Source organism: Epinephelus fuscoguttatus, linkage group LG16, assembly GCF_011397635.1.
Source record: "Epinephelus fuscoguttatus linkage group LG16, E.fuscoguttatus.final_Chr_v1".
Lineage (NCBI taxonomy): Eukaryota > Metazoa > Chordata > Actinopteri > Perciformes > Serranidae > Epinephelus > Epinephelus fuscoguttatus.
Genome location: NC_064767.1, coordinates 8,103,437 through 8,120,405, shown reverse-complemented (window position 1 = coordinate 8,120,405; position 16,969 = coordinate 8,103,437). Strand labels below are relative to the sequence as shown.

General features: G+C 41.6%; 1 protein-coding gene across 1 annotated transcript in view; it reads right to left on the bottom strand.

Moving 5' to 3' along the window:
• Positions 1 to 8,850, bottom strand: part of LOC125904096 (inactive phospholipase D5-like) — a 91,801-nt gene extending 82,951 nt beyond the window's left edge. Inside the window, exon 1 of the mRNA XM_049601387.1 lies at positions 7,953 to 8,850. Within this exon, the coding sequence (XP_049457344.1) occupies positions 7,953 to 8,105 (153 nt within the window). The 5' untranslated portion in view covers positions 8,106 to 8,850. The remainder of the gene's footprint in view (positions 1 to 7,952) is intronic.
• Positions 8,851 to 16,969: the final 8,119 nt, after the last annotated feature.

Here is a 16,969-nt window from a genome sequence, read left to right as displayed (position 1 = left end):
AATTTAACTGGTACCCGGTGCTGAAAGCTGTACATATATCAAACTCTCTGTTTTCCTGACTATAAAATCTAATGCAGTCACACACCAGCCACACACCCCTCTCTAAGATATAAAGACATCCCTCTCTCCTTGTGTCAGCGGAAGGACCCTTGTAACTTGGGTAAGAAAAGAATCCTAATATGTGAAAGCTCGGCTAACTTTAATCAGCTCCTGCAGGCGATGAAGAGTGTCCTCTTTTATTGTACTTGCTTCCCCTCACTGGCTGTCTTCAATCTACCACACAGAGAGAAAGAGACTATCCTGTCTAATGGGTATGAGAAAACACTCTTAATTAACCAATTACACTGACAGTGATGTATTTTTTTAAAGCCGCAGAGAAAACGACCACATTGGGGCGTCTTATTGAAAGATCAAAGCCCTCTAACAGCGTTATGAGGGAGCTGCTGCATGCCTGAGCTGAAGTGTTGAGAGACAGTTACAGCACAAAGCTCAAGGTGAATAACTGTCAAATAAAACTCCCTAATTAAAAAAATGAAAGGAATACAAAACTGAAAACATGTCCATCTTTAGCTGAGGAAGTCAGCTCTGGGCTGCTTTGAAAGTGGAGACAAAGGTCTTCAGCAGATAATGGGGATGAACGGCAGAGCTTTGCTCAGCTCATGAAAAAAATGCAGGCAGAAGACAGCAGCATTAATGCGGCTCTGGTTTCTCCATGGTGGACTAACCACCCTTTATCAAAGGGATTTGTAAGGATTAAATGTGACGAAAGGAAATCCTTTACGATCATCGAGGGAACAGATGTGTAATTGAGTTTAACTCTCCCTAAAAACTCATGACTGTGTTTTTGTGAATCTGTTAAAGCCTGTCAATCTGTCATTATAGTCATTCTTTAGTTTTTAGGGGACTATCTCCTCTATCTGTTCTGATCATCCAGAACTGGGGCACTGTCTCTGGAAAGATGTGGTGGTGGATTTTTTCGAGCATTTCCAATGAAATGTCTTTCACCACCAGTGTTAGAGCACAAAGATACAGAATAAACTTTTATATTTATAAAATTTATATATTCATTTTATAAATATAGCTAACCTGGATCTTGATGACTTGCACCATCTGATCGCTAATTACAAGTTAATAAGATTCATTCTCGTGTCTCTGGGTGCTTTAGGCCATGGAGGGCAATGTCGAAGACTGTTTTACATAAATATTGAATTTTAATATGATTTTTTTTTTTCACAGATGTGAGGAAGAATCTTGATTTCTTACTGATTTATCCAAAAAGAGATATTCCCTTAGTGTGAGAGTCATTTAGCAACTTGTTTGCCTCAGTACACTGGGTGGCAGTAACCTGTACTGGGACTGCATTTACACAGGATAGCTAATTGCGGCACAGTGGTGTGGTGATTAGCACTGTCGCCTCGCATCAGGAGGGTTCTTGGTTCGATCCCGGGTGTGGGAGCCCTTCTGTGTGGAGTTTGCATGTTCTCCCTGTGTCAGCGTGGGTTTTCTCCGGGTACTCCAGCTTCCTCCCACAGTCCAAAGACATGCAGGTTGGGGATAGGTTAATTGGTGACTCCAAATTGGCCGTTGTACTGGGCACCCTGGTTGGTGTGGCTGTTGTTGATTTCCCACCATGCTTCCTCTCTCTTGCTCCTCTCTACCTGTCTCTCTTCATACTGTAGGAGCACAGCACCTGAGAGCAACTGGGAGGAGAGGATAAAAGGGAGCTGAGGAGCAGAGTGTGGAGACACTCTGAGACACACGGCGACACATACCCGCCGCAGCAGCAGCACTGGAGTAGTGGGGGAAATGGTTTTCTTGGATTAAATGGATGGATTAAATTGGAATTTGTTTTTTTGGTTTGAGATGGAGATTACTGGTAGTCCAGCTCACCATTCACACCTACAAACAATTTATAGTTAATGATTATTCTTGCCTGCGTGTCTTCAGACTGTAGAAGGAAGCCAAAAAAAAAAAACAGAGAAACTCCACACAGGAGGGCCCAAGCCTACTAGCAGGTTCAAACCCAGGGCCCTCTTGCTGTGAGGTAACATTGCTAAATGCTGATCCACCACACTACTCTTCATTCTCTCAAACTGTATTCTTTGTATCTGTGATTGCCCACACATCCAAAAGGATGCCATAGATCATTCTGTTGGCCATTTCTGCTTTTATTAGATAGCTAAACAAGCGTCAGGAAAATAGATAAAGCTTATCAAAAGGGTATGTGATAAGCCCAGTAAAACTTAACATAACGTCCTCAACTCTCTCCTTCGCAGTCTTCATCATTATGACCCCCCAGTCTCCCACAGCAGGAGATGAAAATAAAAGAAACCTCTCAGACCACTTTGTATCCAGGACAGAAAGCCTCGGGGCTTCATATAGTTTGGCCAGTATTACCACAGACCTGGGTCTATACATCAGCACAGCCACCATGAAATTGAAAATGCAATCAGCATGAGGAGCCGGTTCCACTTCAGGCTGCCCACCCTTAAAATTCATCTGGGAGACTTCACTGTCTTTGATCCAGCCTGTCTTGTCTACTTTAAGTCCATAGAGCATACAGTGAGCACAGTCTGGCTCCAGTGATTGCCTCAATAGAAACTTGAAATGGTAATTTACTTACCTCAGTGCAATGTGCATTTGAAACCAAGCATGTGAAACACAAGCTAACAGCAGTGACTACAAAGTACAGACAATGCTAATATAAAATAAAAGTATCCATACAGCCATAAACCAAAGACTCCTAATGCTATTACATCCACTTAGATGCACTTACAGCTTGAGAAAAGCAATCACAGTAACCACACTACACATGAGCTGATGGTAATTAGCCAGCACAGGTTCATGTAACAGGAAGGATAGTGGCTAACAACTCTATCAGCATGTTGAACCAGAGCGCTGATGCTCTGCTGGCTCGGTTAGTTTGTTAAAGAGAAGGCATAGCAACAGTCACAGTGTGATATGTTAGTCCAAAATGTCTTAAATTGTCACATTTTAATAAGATTTTCATCACGTTTCTCTCACAAAGGGGTTTTAATGCTGCATTTACATGCTCCTCAGATGGTCCTGTAGTCGCATTCCCTCTGAATATCAAAAAAGCCACTAATGAGCTGTGGGCACAGTTACTTCAGGCTGACACGAATGACAGGAGATCCAGCTTAAAACGTTTACTGAAACACTTACACTGAGTCACACAGTAGAAAAACTATATACCCCAGTGCCTAATGCAGCTCCCTGCTCAACTAACCTGCACGTGTGGTTAACCACAACATTAAAGGGAGCATCATGCATGTCTGGAAATAAATTGTGCATGATATTTAAGTGAACTTATTTTTTTTACACGTTGTGGCTCTTACAGGTCCCATTATCCGAGTTGAGAAGTTATCTTTTCAACTTTGGTGTGTTCAAGTTTTTAGTTATTTGTGGAAACAATGGGTGCTGTTGTATTTTATTGCTGAGAGTGTTTAAACAATACGTTTTATAGCTTTTTCCAGTGTTTGCATGACAACAAACAGCAAAGGAAACAGGAAAAAAGTGATTTAAATCCAGACTTGTATCTGCACCGGTGCATTCCCTAAAACAATGAAAAATGGCTTTCCCTGACTTGTTATCATTATTAATACTGACTAGTAACTTTTAGAAATATTCTAGGTCACTCTACGTGGACACCAGGGGTGATTGCTCTGAGACAACAAGGGAGGCTGAACTTCCCTTAAAATTTCATAGAAGAAATGGTCAAATATGCACTATTGAATTTACATTAATATGAGAATTTACATTGCATTAAATGTGCGCTAGGATGCGTTTACCATCATGACTATGATGTTCAAACATCAGCTGTTTATCACCAGTTTTTAAACGCAACCTCCCCGTCATACATTCTCGTGTCAGCACGGTGGACGCGGAGCCTCCAAGCATTCCTATGAGACAGCGCTGCAGGTTTTTTTCATGCAGCAAAGCGAGACGGTCATTGGATAAATGCAACGAAATCGTCACCTCCAGTGAGGCTCAGCTTCCCAGGGACCTAATGGAGCGGTAGGCGGGAGAGGACGCTTGGTGTATGCATGATGATTGGAGGAATTGTCTAAAAGGCTGAACCTCTTTGTGATTGACAGCGCTTTGGAAATACACACCGGCATCAACGCATTTTGAGCTCAGTCTCATGTGGACATTTGCCAGTGGAGTCTTCTGACAGAGTGCCATCCAGAGTGCCTTATTTCCATAAGTGATATAGCTCATTTGAGAGTGTGGTTGGAAAATGGCTTCAATTAAATGTTCCTTTGGTAAGTTACTACCTCGCTACAATATGACAAATTTTATAATGTAAACTTAAAGTGAGCTTCCCCTGTTTGAAAGACCAGCAGCCACCACTGGTGGACAGCAACTAATGGTTACAACCTAATACCATATTAAAGATTACATGCTAAATGGACTGCACTTGTATAGCGCTCTTCTAGTCTTCCGACCACTCAAAGCGCTTTTACACCACATTCCACATTCACCCATTCACACACACATTCACACACTGGTGGCCGAGGCTGCCATACATGGTGCCACCTTCTACACAGTAACCATTCGCACGTTCTCACACACCGATAGAACAGCCATCAAGAGCAAATTAGGGTTCAGTATCTTGCTCAAGCATACTTCGACATGTGGACTGGAGGAGTCGGGGATCGACCACCAATCTTCTGATTAGCAGACAACCTGCTTCACCCCTGAGCCCCAGCCGCCAGTGTGAGCAAAAGTTGCCGACTGAGTTAATGATGCTGAGTTAATCCTGAGTGAGTTAATCAAGAGAGTTTTTTAGTGTTCTGTAATAAACTATCACACAGTATTTCACAGCTTGACAGTTTTCATTAATGCATTTCGTCAACGCATTTTTCTTGGTGCAACTAAATTCAACAGTTAAGTAATCCGTCATAAATCCTGAATGCATTTATTCATGTGAAATATTCCAATGAAATGTTTCATGTTCAAAAAGCCTTATAGTTATCCGTAAAAAGAAAGTGACTGAAAGGGTTATGACGTTCCAAAAAAGGTAAATATAAGAATTGCTGGGCTGTTTTGTGGTGCTTAATGTCAGGATTTCCTGAGACTCATGACTGACTCAGAGTTTGACAAGCTGATGCTGAACTTGTGACTTGAATCACGCTGCTGTGACAGTGGCACTCAGTGTGCCTGAGGCACTCTGTATTCACCTTCTTATCTCAACCTCCTCCTCCTCCTTACTCCACATTTATCATCAGTGTCAGCAGGGTAACTCCTCCGCTGACATTAACTGTATGTCCAGGCTGAATCTGTTAAAGAAAAATCAATTAGCCTGCATAATAATGAAGGTTTTTTTTAATGACTAGAAAGAGAAATGCAGTCAGTCAGATGTTGCCAACACACTGCAGGCATTAGATATGACTAGAATGGAGCTTAATCAGACTTAATGGTGACATTTCTCTAAAGGATTTGGATATTGTTAACAAACTGCAGAGACTGTAGAGCACAAATTTATGCTAAATATTGCATAGACTGTGTGTCTCGGGGTTAGTTGGGTGCAGAGTTAAACTGCAGAAATCTCTCGCCTTTTAAAGTGACTGCTGCAGGCTTGAAAAATAGCTTGATTGTAAATGTGGTCGAGTGTCCGCAAAAACACACTTACTGTGCATGTGTGTTTAAGTGGCCGTGTGAAAGGTATGTATGTGTGTGTGTAGGTCTGCAGAAAGGGGACAGGCTGATTCATCGTTGGTTATGCAGACAGGCTTAGAAAGCATCTCTCTGGACATGGCACTGTTCCCCTCCAGCATCAAATATTCAGCACACATCTTTTCCATTCCTTTCCCCGATGCTAAATGTCTACACCTAGCAGCCCTGTTTTGAATGCTAATACTGTTTACCTGCAAGTGGTGGGTCTCCTAAGGACCTTACAACTCCTTTGTAACAAAATAAAAGTGATTGCTGAGTAACAGAAAGAAACAAAAGACAGGCTGCAGAGTGTAATGTGAAAAACAGCTTGCTCCTCCAGCAATAACAGCGGATCTCCCACAATGTGCAAAATTTAGAAACTTACACTGCATTTCTTATTGAAACCTGGTTACAGTTAAAGTTCCTCAACACATTTTGAATAGTACACAACAAATATTTCACATGATATGCCAACTTTCTGGCAAGCATTTTGGCTGACAGCTAACTCTTATTTCATTAATGATTTATTTGATTATTCTCTCAGTCAAAACAATACTTGTAAAAATGTGAATTAATGAACTACAATTATACTTTCCCAGAGCTCAAGGTGATAAATTCATATGTCTGTTTTTTGTCTGACCGACAGCCCCAAACCACAGACACAAAACTGAGAGAAGCAGCAAATCTTCACACTGGAGATATTTGACATTCGTAGCTTGAAAATGTAAAGCAGTTGGCAGTTTAATTGTCAGCCTGACAATTCTGAATATTTTCTCCATATTACAGCCCAAGAATAGGCTACAGCCCCAACATTTTATGTCAGTATTTTATTTTGTCAAGTAGTGCCTCCAAACCAAGCCCTGATTTTCAGATCCTGCACACTACATATAGCGTACTTCTTCTTCTCATACCAATCCACTCTAGGGTTCAATGTTCAAACATTGCATTTACCGAAACCAGTTGCCTCTCAGATATCAGCACATTTTAATGCCAACACCCATACTTCTGTTTTGTCCAACATTTAAGGTGCAACAGAAAACATTCAGAGTCTGGACAGGTGTTTCCTGCAAACAGCTCTCACCTAAAACGTCACAAGCAAACATGGTGGGGGCAGAGCTGAAATGGCGGTAACCCACAAATAACGGCAACAGTGCTAACAGTGCTAACAGTTGGGGGTGGAGGGATCAATGGTGGGCGTTGCGCCTTCATACTGCTGCCGTCCCAAATAAGTGGCACTCTACAGGACTGAAAAATTAAGCCAATGCAGCCAAATTGCAGTTCCTTAAATGGCCAACTGAGGCTGGTTCCAAAAGCAAGTCAATCCCCATAGACAGCCATGTTAAAATGCCTGACTTAACAGCAGTAATGAACATGTTTACAGCCTGGTATGAAATCAGTTTTGGTCTCTAAAGCTAATTTCCTTATTCATGACAACTGTATGGGGGTGGATTTTTACAGAACTGACCTGTTTACATTTTACTAAGGCTTAGAGTTACACTTATTTAAGGGCGTGGCTGCTTTGAGTGACAGGCTGTCTGCGAGGTGTCACTAAAATCTATAAGTAAGATCCAGCCCTCGCTCCTCCACACCTCCAGCCTTTTGTCCACATATGGTTACTTTTGTCTCTAACAGACAAGATGGCGATGGCTGAAATGCTGAACTTCAGGCTTCAAAATGGGAGTCCACAAACCAATGGGTGACGTCACACTAACTACAGTGGCAGTGACATTGTTGTTGCAGACACATTATCTCTATTCACCACCGTATGAACATAATGCAGGGCAGCGGCAATAAGTTAACCAGTGGAACATGAGGGGAGGGACTCACATGCACTAACTACCAAAACAAAGAACGAAACAAAGAGAAGCTTGGATTACAACAAAAGGAGCCTCAGTTCATTTTCTCCTCCAGATGCCACTACATGTCCACATAACAAATAGTTGTTTGCTGCTATAAGAAACCAGCAATGCATGTAAAAGACCATGCCTCAATGGATTCTCACAAATAAGTGTTTTAACTAATTTAGGTGATTAAAATGCATGAATGTGACAAGTTTTGGCAACAAACTCTACCAAATTACTCTAATAATGTTTGCTGTTTCAGTTCATCCTCTTGCAGTTATCTTAAATAAAACTAATTACTTTGCCAAACAAACAAACAAACAAACAAACAAACAAACAAAGGGATATGGATATTTCATCTTCCTGATTTTGTCTCTGCATTTCAGCCTCCTGCCATCTGTTTCTCCAACCCCAGCTCCAACATTCAGAACTTACATGTTCCAGTTTTTCCTTCCTGCGAAGCCAGACGCTGGCTGAGTAGTCCTGCTGCTGCACTGCCGTTATTATGGAGCTGGCCGGAATCCCGATAGCTGGCATGCCCAACCCTAACCCCTGACCCCTGATATCCAGGCCACCTCGTAGCTCCATGAGGCCAGATGGTTGGACGGGTGGATGGTCTCTCAGTCTTGGGTACAGAATCAATTAACTTGTTGATTTCCTGTTAATAATTGAAGGAAACTCTTCATTTTTGGGATGCATAGTGCACGTTTGGCTTGACTGCACCTTTTAGCTCCTTTGTACATGGTGAACAAATGAATATACTCATTTAACTGTCCAGCGAAAGGTGGTGATTGTCTTCCAGAGCAATGTGCTGCAATCATTCAGCTCCACTGGGCTGTCATCTGACAGGATGTTGAGAAAAAATATAACAAAGCTTTCATTATTATACTTGTCCTCACCTCTTTTTTCCCCCAGAATTGGCTTACACACACAAGAGCTGAGTTTGAAGCTTTAGATTCCTCAAATGCATCGCCACACAGCTCTCACTCTCATCATACCCTCGTGCTCATAAAGTAGGAGCATCCCTGTCTTCACCACTACAGGCATAGGTCGACAAGCTGTAGGAAAATCCTCCTCCGGCGTGCTTCCAGAAAGCTGAGCTTCGTCTTGATCTTTGCTGAGCAAGGCTGGGCTGGGTTGAGCTGGGGACAGACCTGTTAGGCTCAGGTCTCAGCAGCCCGGGGACTCCGTCGACTCTGATCAGGACTTCCACTGATTCAGGCATCCCTGGTGTGGGAGTGTATGTGCGAGGACGAGGAGAGAGGAGAAGGGAGGGGTATAGAAACATAGAGGACGAGGTATAAAGAGAGAGGGAGACGGAGAGAGTTGTGGTGATGCTGTTGCAGCGTCACAGAGGAAAGAAAGATCCCCCTGTTAAACAGAACCCAGTGTAACCAGCAGCCCTGGTGACAGAGTTAACAGACACACCCATACCTAGATATCTCCCAGAATCTTCTTTTCTCACTCTTGCTCTGTCTCTCACTCCCATCCCTTCCTGCAGCCCTGCAGCGCTTCTTTCTTTCAGATACTTTCACATTGTCACACTCTTTTCTCCCCTCTATATGTCCCCAACTCTCTTCCTCTGTCACAGACTTTTCCTGCCTGTACACGTACAGACATGCTCTCTCTTTCTTTCCACCACTCATATCTGAAAATTGAGGTTTTCGCCCTTATTCGGGTTTGTTGCTCTCTCCTTAGGGTGCTATCCCTGGTTACACACATGCACCCCTGACTACACACACACAGATACACACACCTTGGCACATCACAGCAGAGTGGTGCAGTGAGGCTGCAGTGCCTCTCTTCCCTTACCTTAGCTTGTCAGAGAAGCAACAGAGCTTAAAAACTTTAATTGGCTTATAACTGGCATCTGGGCAAAGCCATACATGCTGTATATACACACGCACACACACACACACACACACACACACACACACACACACACACACACACACACACACAGCATCTAAATGTTGAAATCATTAGTGGCCAACAGCCAGCGCACCTTAACCCTTTGAAATGGAAACAATCTATTATAATTGCAAGTCTGGACTCTCAGCAGCTGCTGTTGAGATACTTACAGTCAGCGATAGAATACAAAGATGCTGTGCTTATTATATTAAAAAAATAATTAATGTGCCAATTATATTAAAATATAAATGAGAAGAGAATATAACGCCATCTGGGTGTCTAGTTTCCATTTGGATATGCAGTATAATTAATTCAGTTCAGGGTGCTGTCAAAATGAATGTTTATTTGGGTGCCATCTGTGCTGACCTGAATGGAGTTCAGTCTATCTAATATAATTCACTTTCGCTATCAATATCTGCTGCCGTGGCGGAAAAAGTACATTCATGCTTTTTCCTGATAAAGAATAAAGTGACAACATTGCATCATTTGCCACCCAGAAACACTTGAAGAAACAGTGCATAAGATTTAGTGGCATCTAGTGGTGAGGATCGCAGATTGCAACCAGCTGAAACTTCCCCCTGTCTGAATTCCTTTAGTATGGTCAGGAGGTTTTCACCAGGAGTCACATCATCTGCAGAGGTCCCTTCTATTCCAAAACAAACAGTCCAGGTGATGAAAACTGGTAGAAGTGCTGATTAAAGCAGTTTCATGTCACAAATCAGTGATTCTCCAGTGCTGTTTTGCATGTTGGAGACAGGCCAATGGCCCAGCACCTGCAAATGTGTGCTCACCTTTTTCCTCTGATGACTGAGGATCCAGATGTTCAAGGGGAGTTTTGAATTATGTATTATGAAATTATAAAAATGAGATGAATAATCCGATGAGGTCTCCTCCCCTCCAAAACAAGCGGAAACAGAGTCTCATTTCAAAAACTGTTCTTAGGATCTAAGATGGCACGGTGATGCAGTGGTTAGCGATGTCGCCTCACAGCAAGAGGGTTCCTGGAGCCCTTCTGTGCAGAGTTTACATGTTCTCCCTGTGTCAGTGTGGGTTTTCTCCAGGTTACTCCGGCTTCCTCCAACAGTCCAAAGACATGCAGGTTAATTGGTGACTCTTAATTGTCCGTAGGTGTGAATGTGAGTGTGAATGGTTGTATGTCTCTATGTGTCAGCCCTGTGATAGACTGGTGACCTGTCCAGGGTGTACCCCACCTCTCACCCAGTGTCAGCTGGGATAGGCTCCAGCCCCCTGCAACCCCTAGGATAAGCGCTTGGATGGATGGATAGATGTTTACTTGATAGAAACATATTGCAGTCATTTTAGATGATCATTCCTCAGTGAAAGGACTGTGATACAAAGGTTAACATGTCATCAAAGAGGATGCAGGAGCCTGAACAGTGTATAATAAATCAATTTTCCTCAGTCAATAAGATTTGGCGTTCTGTTATGAGAAAGGTCTGGAAAAATCTCTCATGAGGGAGGTAAACTTCGTCTACTCATTTGTCTGTTCAATGAGACAAATAATCCATATTTTAATTAATGTAGTGCTCCCTCTCGTTCTTTCAAGTGGCAGATCATTTTTTGGTTTCCCCGTGTTCCATCTCCACAATGCTGAGTCATGAGGAAACTCTCATCTCCAATGATCAGTCTTTCTATAGAGTACCCCCTTATTCAGCCTAATCACATGCTTTCCTGCCAGCCGAGCGCACACTGTATCAGTATCCATCAGAGGAAACGTGAGCTGAATACTGAACGCTGAGATTAATGAGAACTTAACTGAACACAAGCCAACTCGACCCACATAAACACTGAGCCACGCTAAAAGGCTTTCAGGTTTAAGTCATGGAGAAGTGCATCACATCATCTGGCAGGCTTTAAATGTATCCGATTGATGGAAAGCTTTCATCACACTACACTGGATCAGACTTCCACAAATTACCATTAACAGGTTGAACCAGCGATAAGTCGATACAGCAAAACAATGAAAAGACCTCACAACACTTTGAACAGTCAAAAAAGTACGCACAGTGCAACAAGCACCAGAATTTCTACACAGGAGTCAACTTATCTGACTCAACACAACGCAACACCTAGCACTACACAATGAAGTGCATCGTATTGAAGCTGCAATACTCCCGAGGCAGGGTGCAGCTTATGAAACTATAACTCAGTGCTTTTGACAGAAAGGGCAGCAGAGGGCAATTTGGTGGAACACTCAGTGATAAGAACTAAACAAGTGAGCTTCAGGGTCGCAAACTATTTTGTCAGAGGCTGACAGTTATAACAGAATACAGTGTCAGGCCCAGGAAGTGTACGGTATATATATATAAACAAAATCTTATCATAAAGGGGACTTTTAAAACAGCTTGTGACCTCCAATATGAGGAACAGCCGGAAATGATCAATCAATAAACCTCCAGTACAGGTTTTGTACAGTGTTGCATGATTAGTAAGATTAGTTGCCTTAGTAAGAAAAGCAAAGAAAACATATTATTCTACTCAATTTACTCAAGCTTCCAATAACATTAAAACAACATGGCACCTCATTAATCACCTACTGAATCACACTAAATTGCTGCCCCTGTAGAGATGAATGGTAAGAAGGGGGTTCTCTCTAACCCTATTGATATTGCTAATGGCTTTAATGACTTTTTTATATCTGTTGGTTCGGAACTAGCATCTAGCATCGATGGCTCTGACATAGACCCTCTTCTATGATCAAAGGCCAGTATCCTCCACTCCAAAATTTTGACCCGCCAACTTTACAAGAGGTTCGTAATATCACTTTGTCATTGAAAAATGCAGCCCATGGTCATGATGGCATCAAAAGTGCCCTTATTAAAGAGACCATTGATTATATCATCAAACCACTCACTCACATCCTCTCTCTGTCTCTTAAAACTGGAATTGTCCCCCAGGATTTAAAAATTGCTAAAGTCATATCTTCAAGACAGGCAACTCCCAGGAATTCAGTAATTACAGGCCAATATCAATTCTACCATGCATATCAAAAATCTTGGAAAAGCTTGTCTATTCTAGATTATTTAATCACTTAGCAGCCAACAATATTTAACATCAATACGGCTTTCTTAAACAACATTCTACTGAGCATGCCCTTATTCAACTTGTTAACTATATTTCATTAGCTCTTGATAATAAAAAATTTGCCCTTGGAGTCTTCCTGGACCTGAGAAAGGCATTCGATACGGTCAGCCACGATATATTGATTGCCAAACTCAACAGATACGGTGTGGAAGATGCTGTCCTGAAATGGTTCAGAAACTATTTAACTGACAGAGAGCAATATGTTCATTTGGCAGACTTTACTTCCAAGAAATCACAAATTATGATTGGTATTCCTCAGGGATCAATCCTGGGGCCATGGCCATGCACCAAACTTCTCCCAGTACTATTTGCACACGATACAAACCTCGTAGCTGCACACGAAGACTTCATTCATTCATTCATTCATCTTCTAACTGCTTCATCCTTTTGAGGGTCGCGGGGGGGCTGGAGCCTATCCCAGCTGACATCGGGCGAGAGGCAGGGTACACCCTGGACAGGTTATATCCCACAGTCTATAGATAGGGCACCCTGCACATAAAAATATACAACCATTCACTCACATTCACACCTACAGACAATGTTTAGTCACCAACATGCTTAGTCCCCAATCTGCATAAGTCTTTATATGGGAGGAAACAACACAGAACACGCTGACACAGAACATGCAAACTGCACTACAGGCTCCACCCGCACACAGACTTCAAGCAACCCTCTTGCTGAGGTCCTAAGCTCTGGAGTGAATTAAGCCACCACACTGCGTGCCTACCCCCACGAAGACTTTAATATTTTTATTAAAACTGTCAATGAGGAAATATCCTCTATTGCGGAATGGTTTCAATGGAACAAACTTACCCTCAATGCAAAAAAATGCAACTTCATGATTTTTTGTAATACTAATAAACATTATCCTATAGAATTAGCTAAAATCTTTATCAATGATACTCAAATCGAATTGGTTCAGCATACTAAATTCCTAGGAGTTATTATAGATAGCAGTCTTAAATGGTCTGATCATATCGACCTTGTCTCTGAATAAATTAAGTGTCATACAGAAGAAATATCTCAGATTTATATCCCACTCAAATAGATATGCACCCTCGGCACCCCTTTTTAAAAAATATAAAGTACTCCCCATTGACAAGGTAAATGTTTATCAAACATGCTTACTCATGCATAAGTTTATATATAGGAAACAACACAACACACAACATATACACACACGTACACACATATCAAACTAGACACAGCAACTACAGTCTACTCTTACCCCGCACACAGACTTCAAGACACCAATTTAACATTACTTTTAGAGGTCCTAAGCTCTGGAGTGAATTAAGCTCATCACTGCGATCAATGTCCTCCCTTTCTGCTTTCAAAAAGCATTTGAAGAAACTTGAAACTTCTTGTTTTGTATTGTTTTTGTTTGTTTTCTCTTGTTTTTGTTTTTTTGCTGAGTGTTTAGCCTGCATGTCCGGTGATTGATATGGGCAGGTGTGGAACTCTGTACAAGCCTGCAGAGGCTTCGTTCCCACCTTGCACAGTTTTGTACCTGTAAACTTGTGCTAAACAAATAAACTAAACTAAACTAAACTAATACTCATGTAGTTTTGCCATTTTTGTGTGGTTAACTGCTGAAACTAAACAATTGTGGGCTGAGCTGACAGACTGAAAGATATGTTAGTGACGGCAAGTTTGCTTGTATTTATATGATTGTGACATTTTACAGATGTTTCTTTATGTATTTATCAAACTGAAAGAGGTCAGAGAGCTCTTAGAACATAGCAAACTTGCCGCTCACACACAGCGGCTGAATGAAACGACACTGATGCTATGCACTACACTATTAGGTAGCGTTTTTGTGACTTAATATTTATATAGGCTACTTCTGTCTGTGTCATTACTGTGATGTTGCCCAAGTTGTTACTGTGTGCTTTGCTGTTATCTGATTCGCACAGTGGTGCAGCGGTTAGCATTGTCGCCTCACAGCAAGAGGGTTCCTGGTTTGAACCCAGGTACATGCAGGTTAATTGATAATTCTAAATTGTCTGTAGGTGTGAATGTGACTGTGAATGGTTGTCTGTCTCTATGTGTCAGCCCTGTGATAGTCTGGTGACCTGTCCAGGGTGTACCCCTCCTCACGCCCAATGTCAGCTGGGATAGCGGTTACAGGAAATGAATGAATGAATGATACTGTACAGTGCTGGGAAAAAGAATCTCCCCTTGGGAACAAGACCTTATTGAACAGACTTTTAGGCCAACCCAAAAATCCTGGACCCAGAAAAGGTGAAAAACAGACTAACCATCTAACTTCGCAATGTTTTCAACACATATTTTCTAACATTTATAATGTGTTTAGAGAAAAATCACTCACTGATTTCACTTTATCTGGACTTTAATTTCTATGTTACCATTGTTTCTTTTGTGTAATTGAACCCCAGTTCACCACAATTAGTTATAAGTATTGATTATTGCTAGCAGAGAAGTTGTTGCATGCTTTTTTAGAAGTTACCTGGCTAAAAGTGACAAATCCGTTTGTAGAAGGCATTTGTCCGACTGATGGACAAACAAAAGTTGACATTCCTGTGCTTTCCCATAAGTTGTTGTGTATTTTATTTCTTGGTTGACCTGTGACAAGTGGACACTTTTTGCGTGGCATTTTCTTTTGCTGACGTGACTTTTTTGTTAAATATTTAGTCATAACTTTGTAGCATAAACATTGTGACTTTTTTTGTAAAGTAGTTTGAAGAACTTTTCTACGTAGCTTCAGTTTTTTCAAATAAACACAAGAAGTTTGTGCTCTAGAGAAAGGATCAGCACTCAGTGAATAACCTCCTGAGCCATATGATAAGCTATTATGGCAAAGCTTAACTCCACAGACCAGTGAGCAGTGATAACTAACACGTCTTTGGGGTCATCGGGTGGGAACCTCCTTTCACCAGTGTTTCATCTAGTTGGTCCCACGACACCTCCAGGAGGCTAGACAGTGATCTCTGGCGTCCCAGAGTTAGACAAACTAGATTTTTCCCTGAGGTAGCATTGCTGTAGTTCAACTTCATCTACTGTGAGGTAATTAGTAGCTTTCAAAGTATCTTCCCCAACACTGTTTGTAAGTATTTACAGTGCATCTAACTGCTATAGATATAGTTGATAAAGCTGAAATAATATAATGTGTGTGCTAATACCTGAAACTCATATTTTTCTCAAGGTGCCTTATTAAAACCACTCGCTTCTCCCTTTTTTTCTAGTAAATTCTCAGTTGAATGAGTGTCTTGTGATGCCTGGTTTCCTGCCTGTAGAATAAATCAAATGTATAAGACTGTGAGATCTACCTAGTGCACTGATTATGGAGTAAATTTTGAATTATTCCCCAAAACATACTGCTAAACAGACAGATTTATGCCTTTATGTCCTGCAGCTGATGTGCACGGGGCTTTTATTTCCCAGCCTTTGAATTATAACAGCTATTTCTGCACAAACAAGCCTCACAATTACTGTTTGGAGAATTAATGTGAATCCCTTTTATTATATAAGAGTAAAAATTCAGCCAAGCTTGTTTAATAATAGATGAAGCTCTAGTCACAGAGCAATAAAAGTCAAAAATTATTTATTGTTTTGCTGTTCACTGGATAGAAACAATTTCATGTTTATTTCGAACACCTTGTGTCTCCTGACACATACGACAGATTGTTATCCTTCCTCTCAGCTCGAGCTGACAGCTCTAATGTAAATGTCTGGGCACTGATGTTTGGGGTATATGAATACACATTTCCTTAAAGCACATCACTGTGATGATTGCACCACAAGCTTCAATGACCTTTCCTTTACAGTGGCATCCAAAGATTAGTCAGCCAAATATGCCTCAGCCAGAATCAATATTTCCCCCTAAACCATCAACAGCTTTGAAGATCAGAGACGCCTTACCTCCATCGCTCCCTCCAGCTCTTCAACGCCTGCTGTGTGCGAGCGGCGTTTCATCTCAAGCAAAAGAAAATGCAAAAGTGTTTTATTCCAGCTTGAACAGACCATGTGGTTCATATCAGCTTGGTCCTGTGATAATCCTGTGTAAAGAAAGGTTAATGGACTATTTGTCCTGCCGAATGTAAGGATTAAATACTTTGAGGCCCTCTAGAGTCACAAAGTGCTGCACAAGAAACCAGCAAGTGTCTGAGAAGTAATCATTTGTGTTCCTGTGAGATTAATCTTTTAAAATGAGTCTGAATGATGGTTTTCTCTTGCCGATTCTGTCTCGTCCTATCTCCCTATCAGATAGCAATCACTCTCTGCTCAATACTTCCTCTCTCCATCTTTCTCTGTGTCTTTCTTGCCTCCTGTGACTCCAAGCTCTGCCATTTGCTCTCACGTTCACAATACTCTCTGCGAATCACACTTGTGGCCTGTCATCCAGACTCTCTGCAATCTTAACTCGAAGGGAATGCAATGTCTTAAATGCAATGCAAAAATTTGTGTAATCTTAT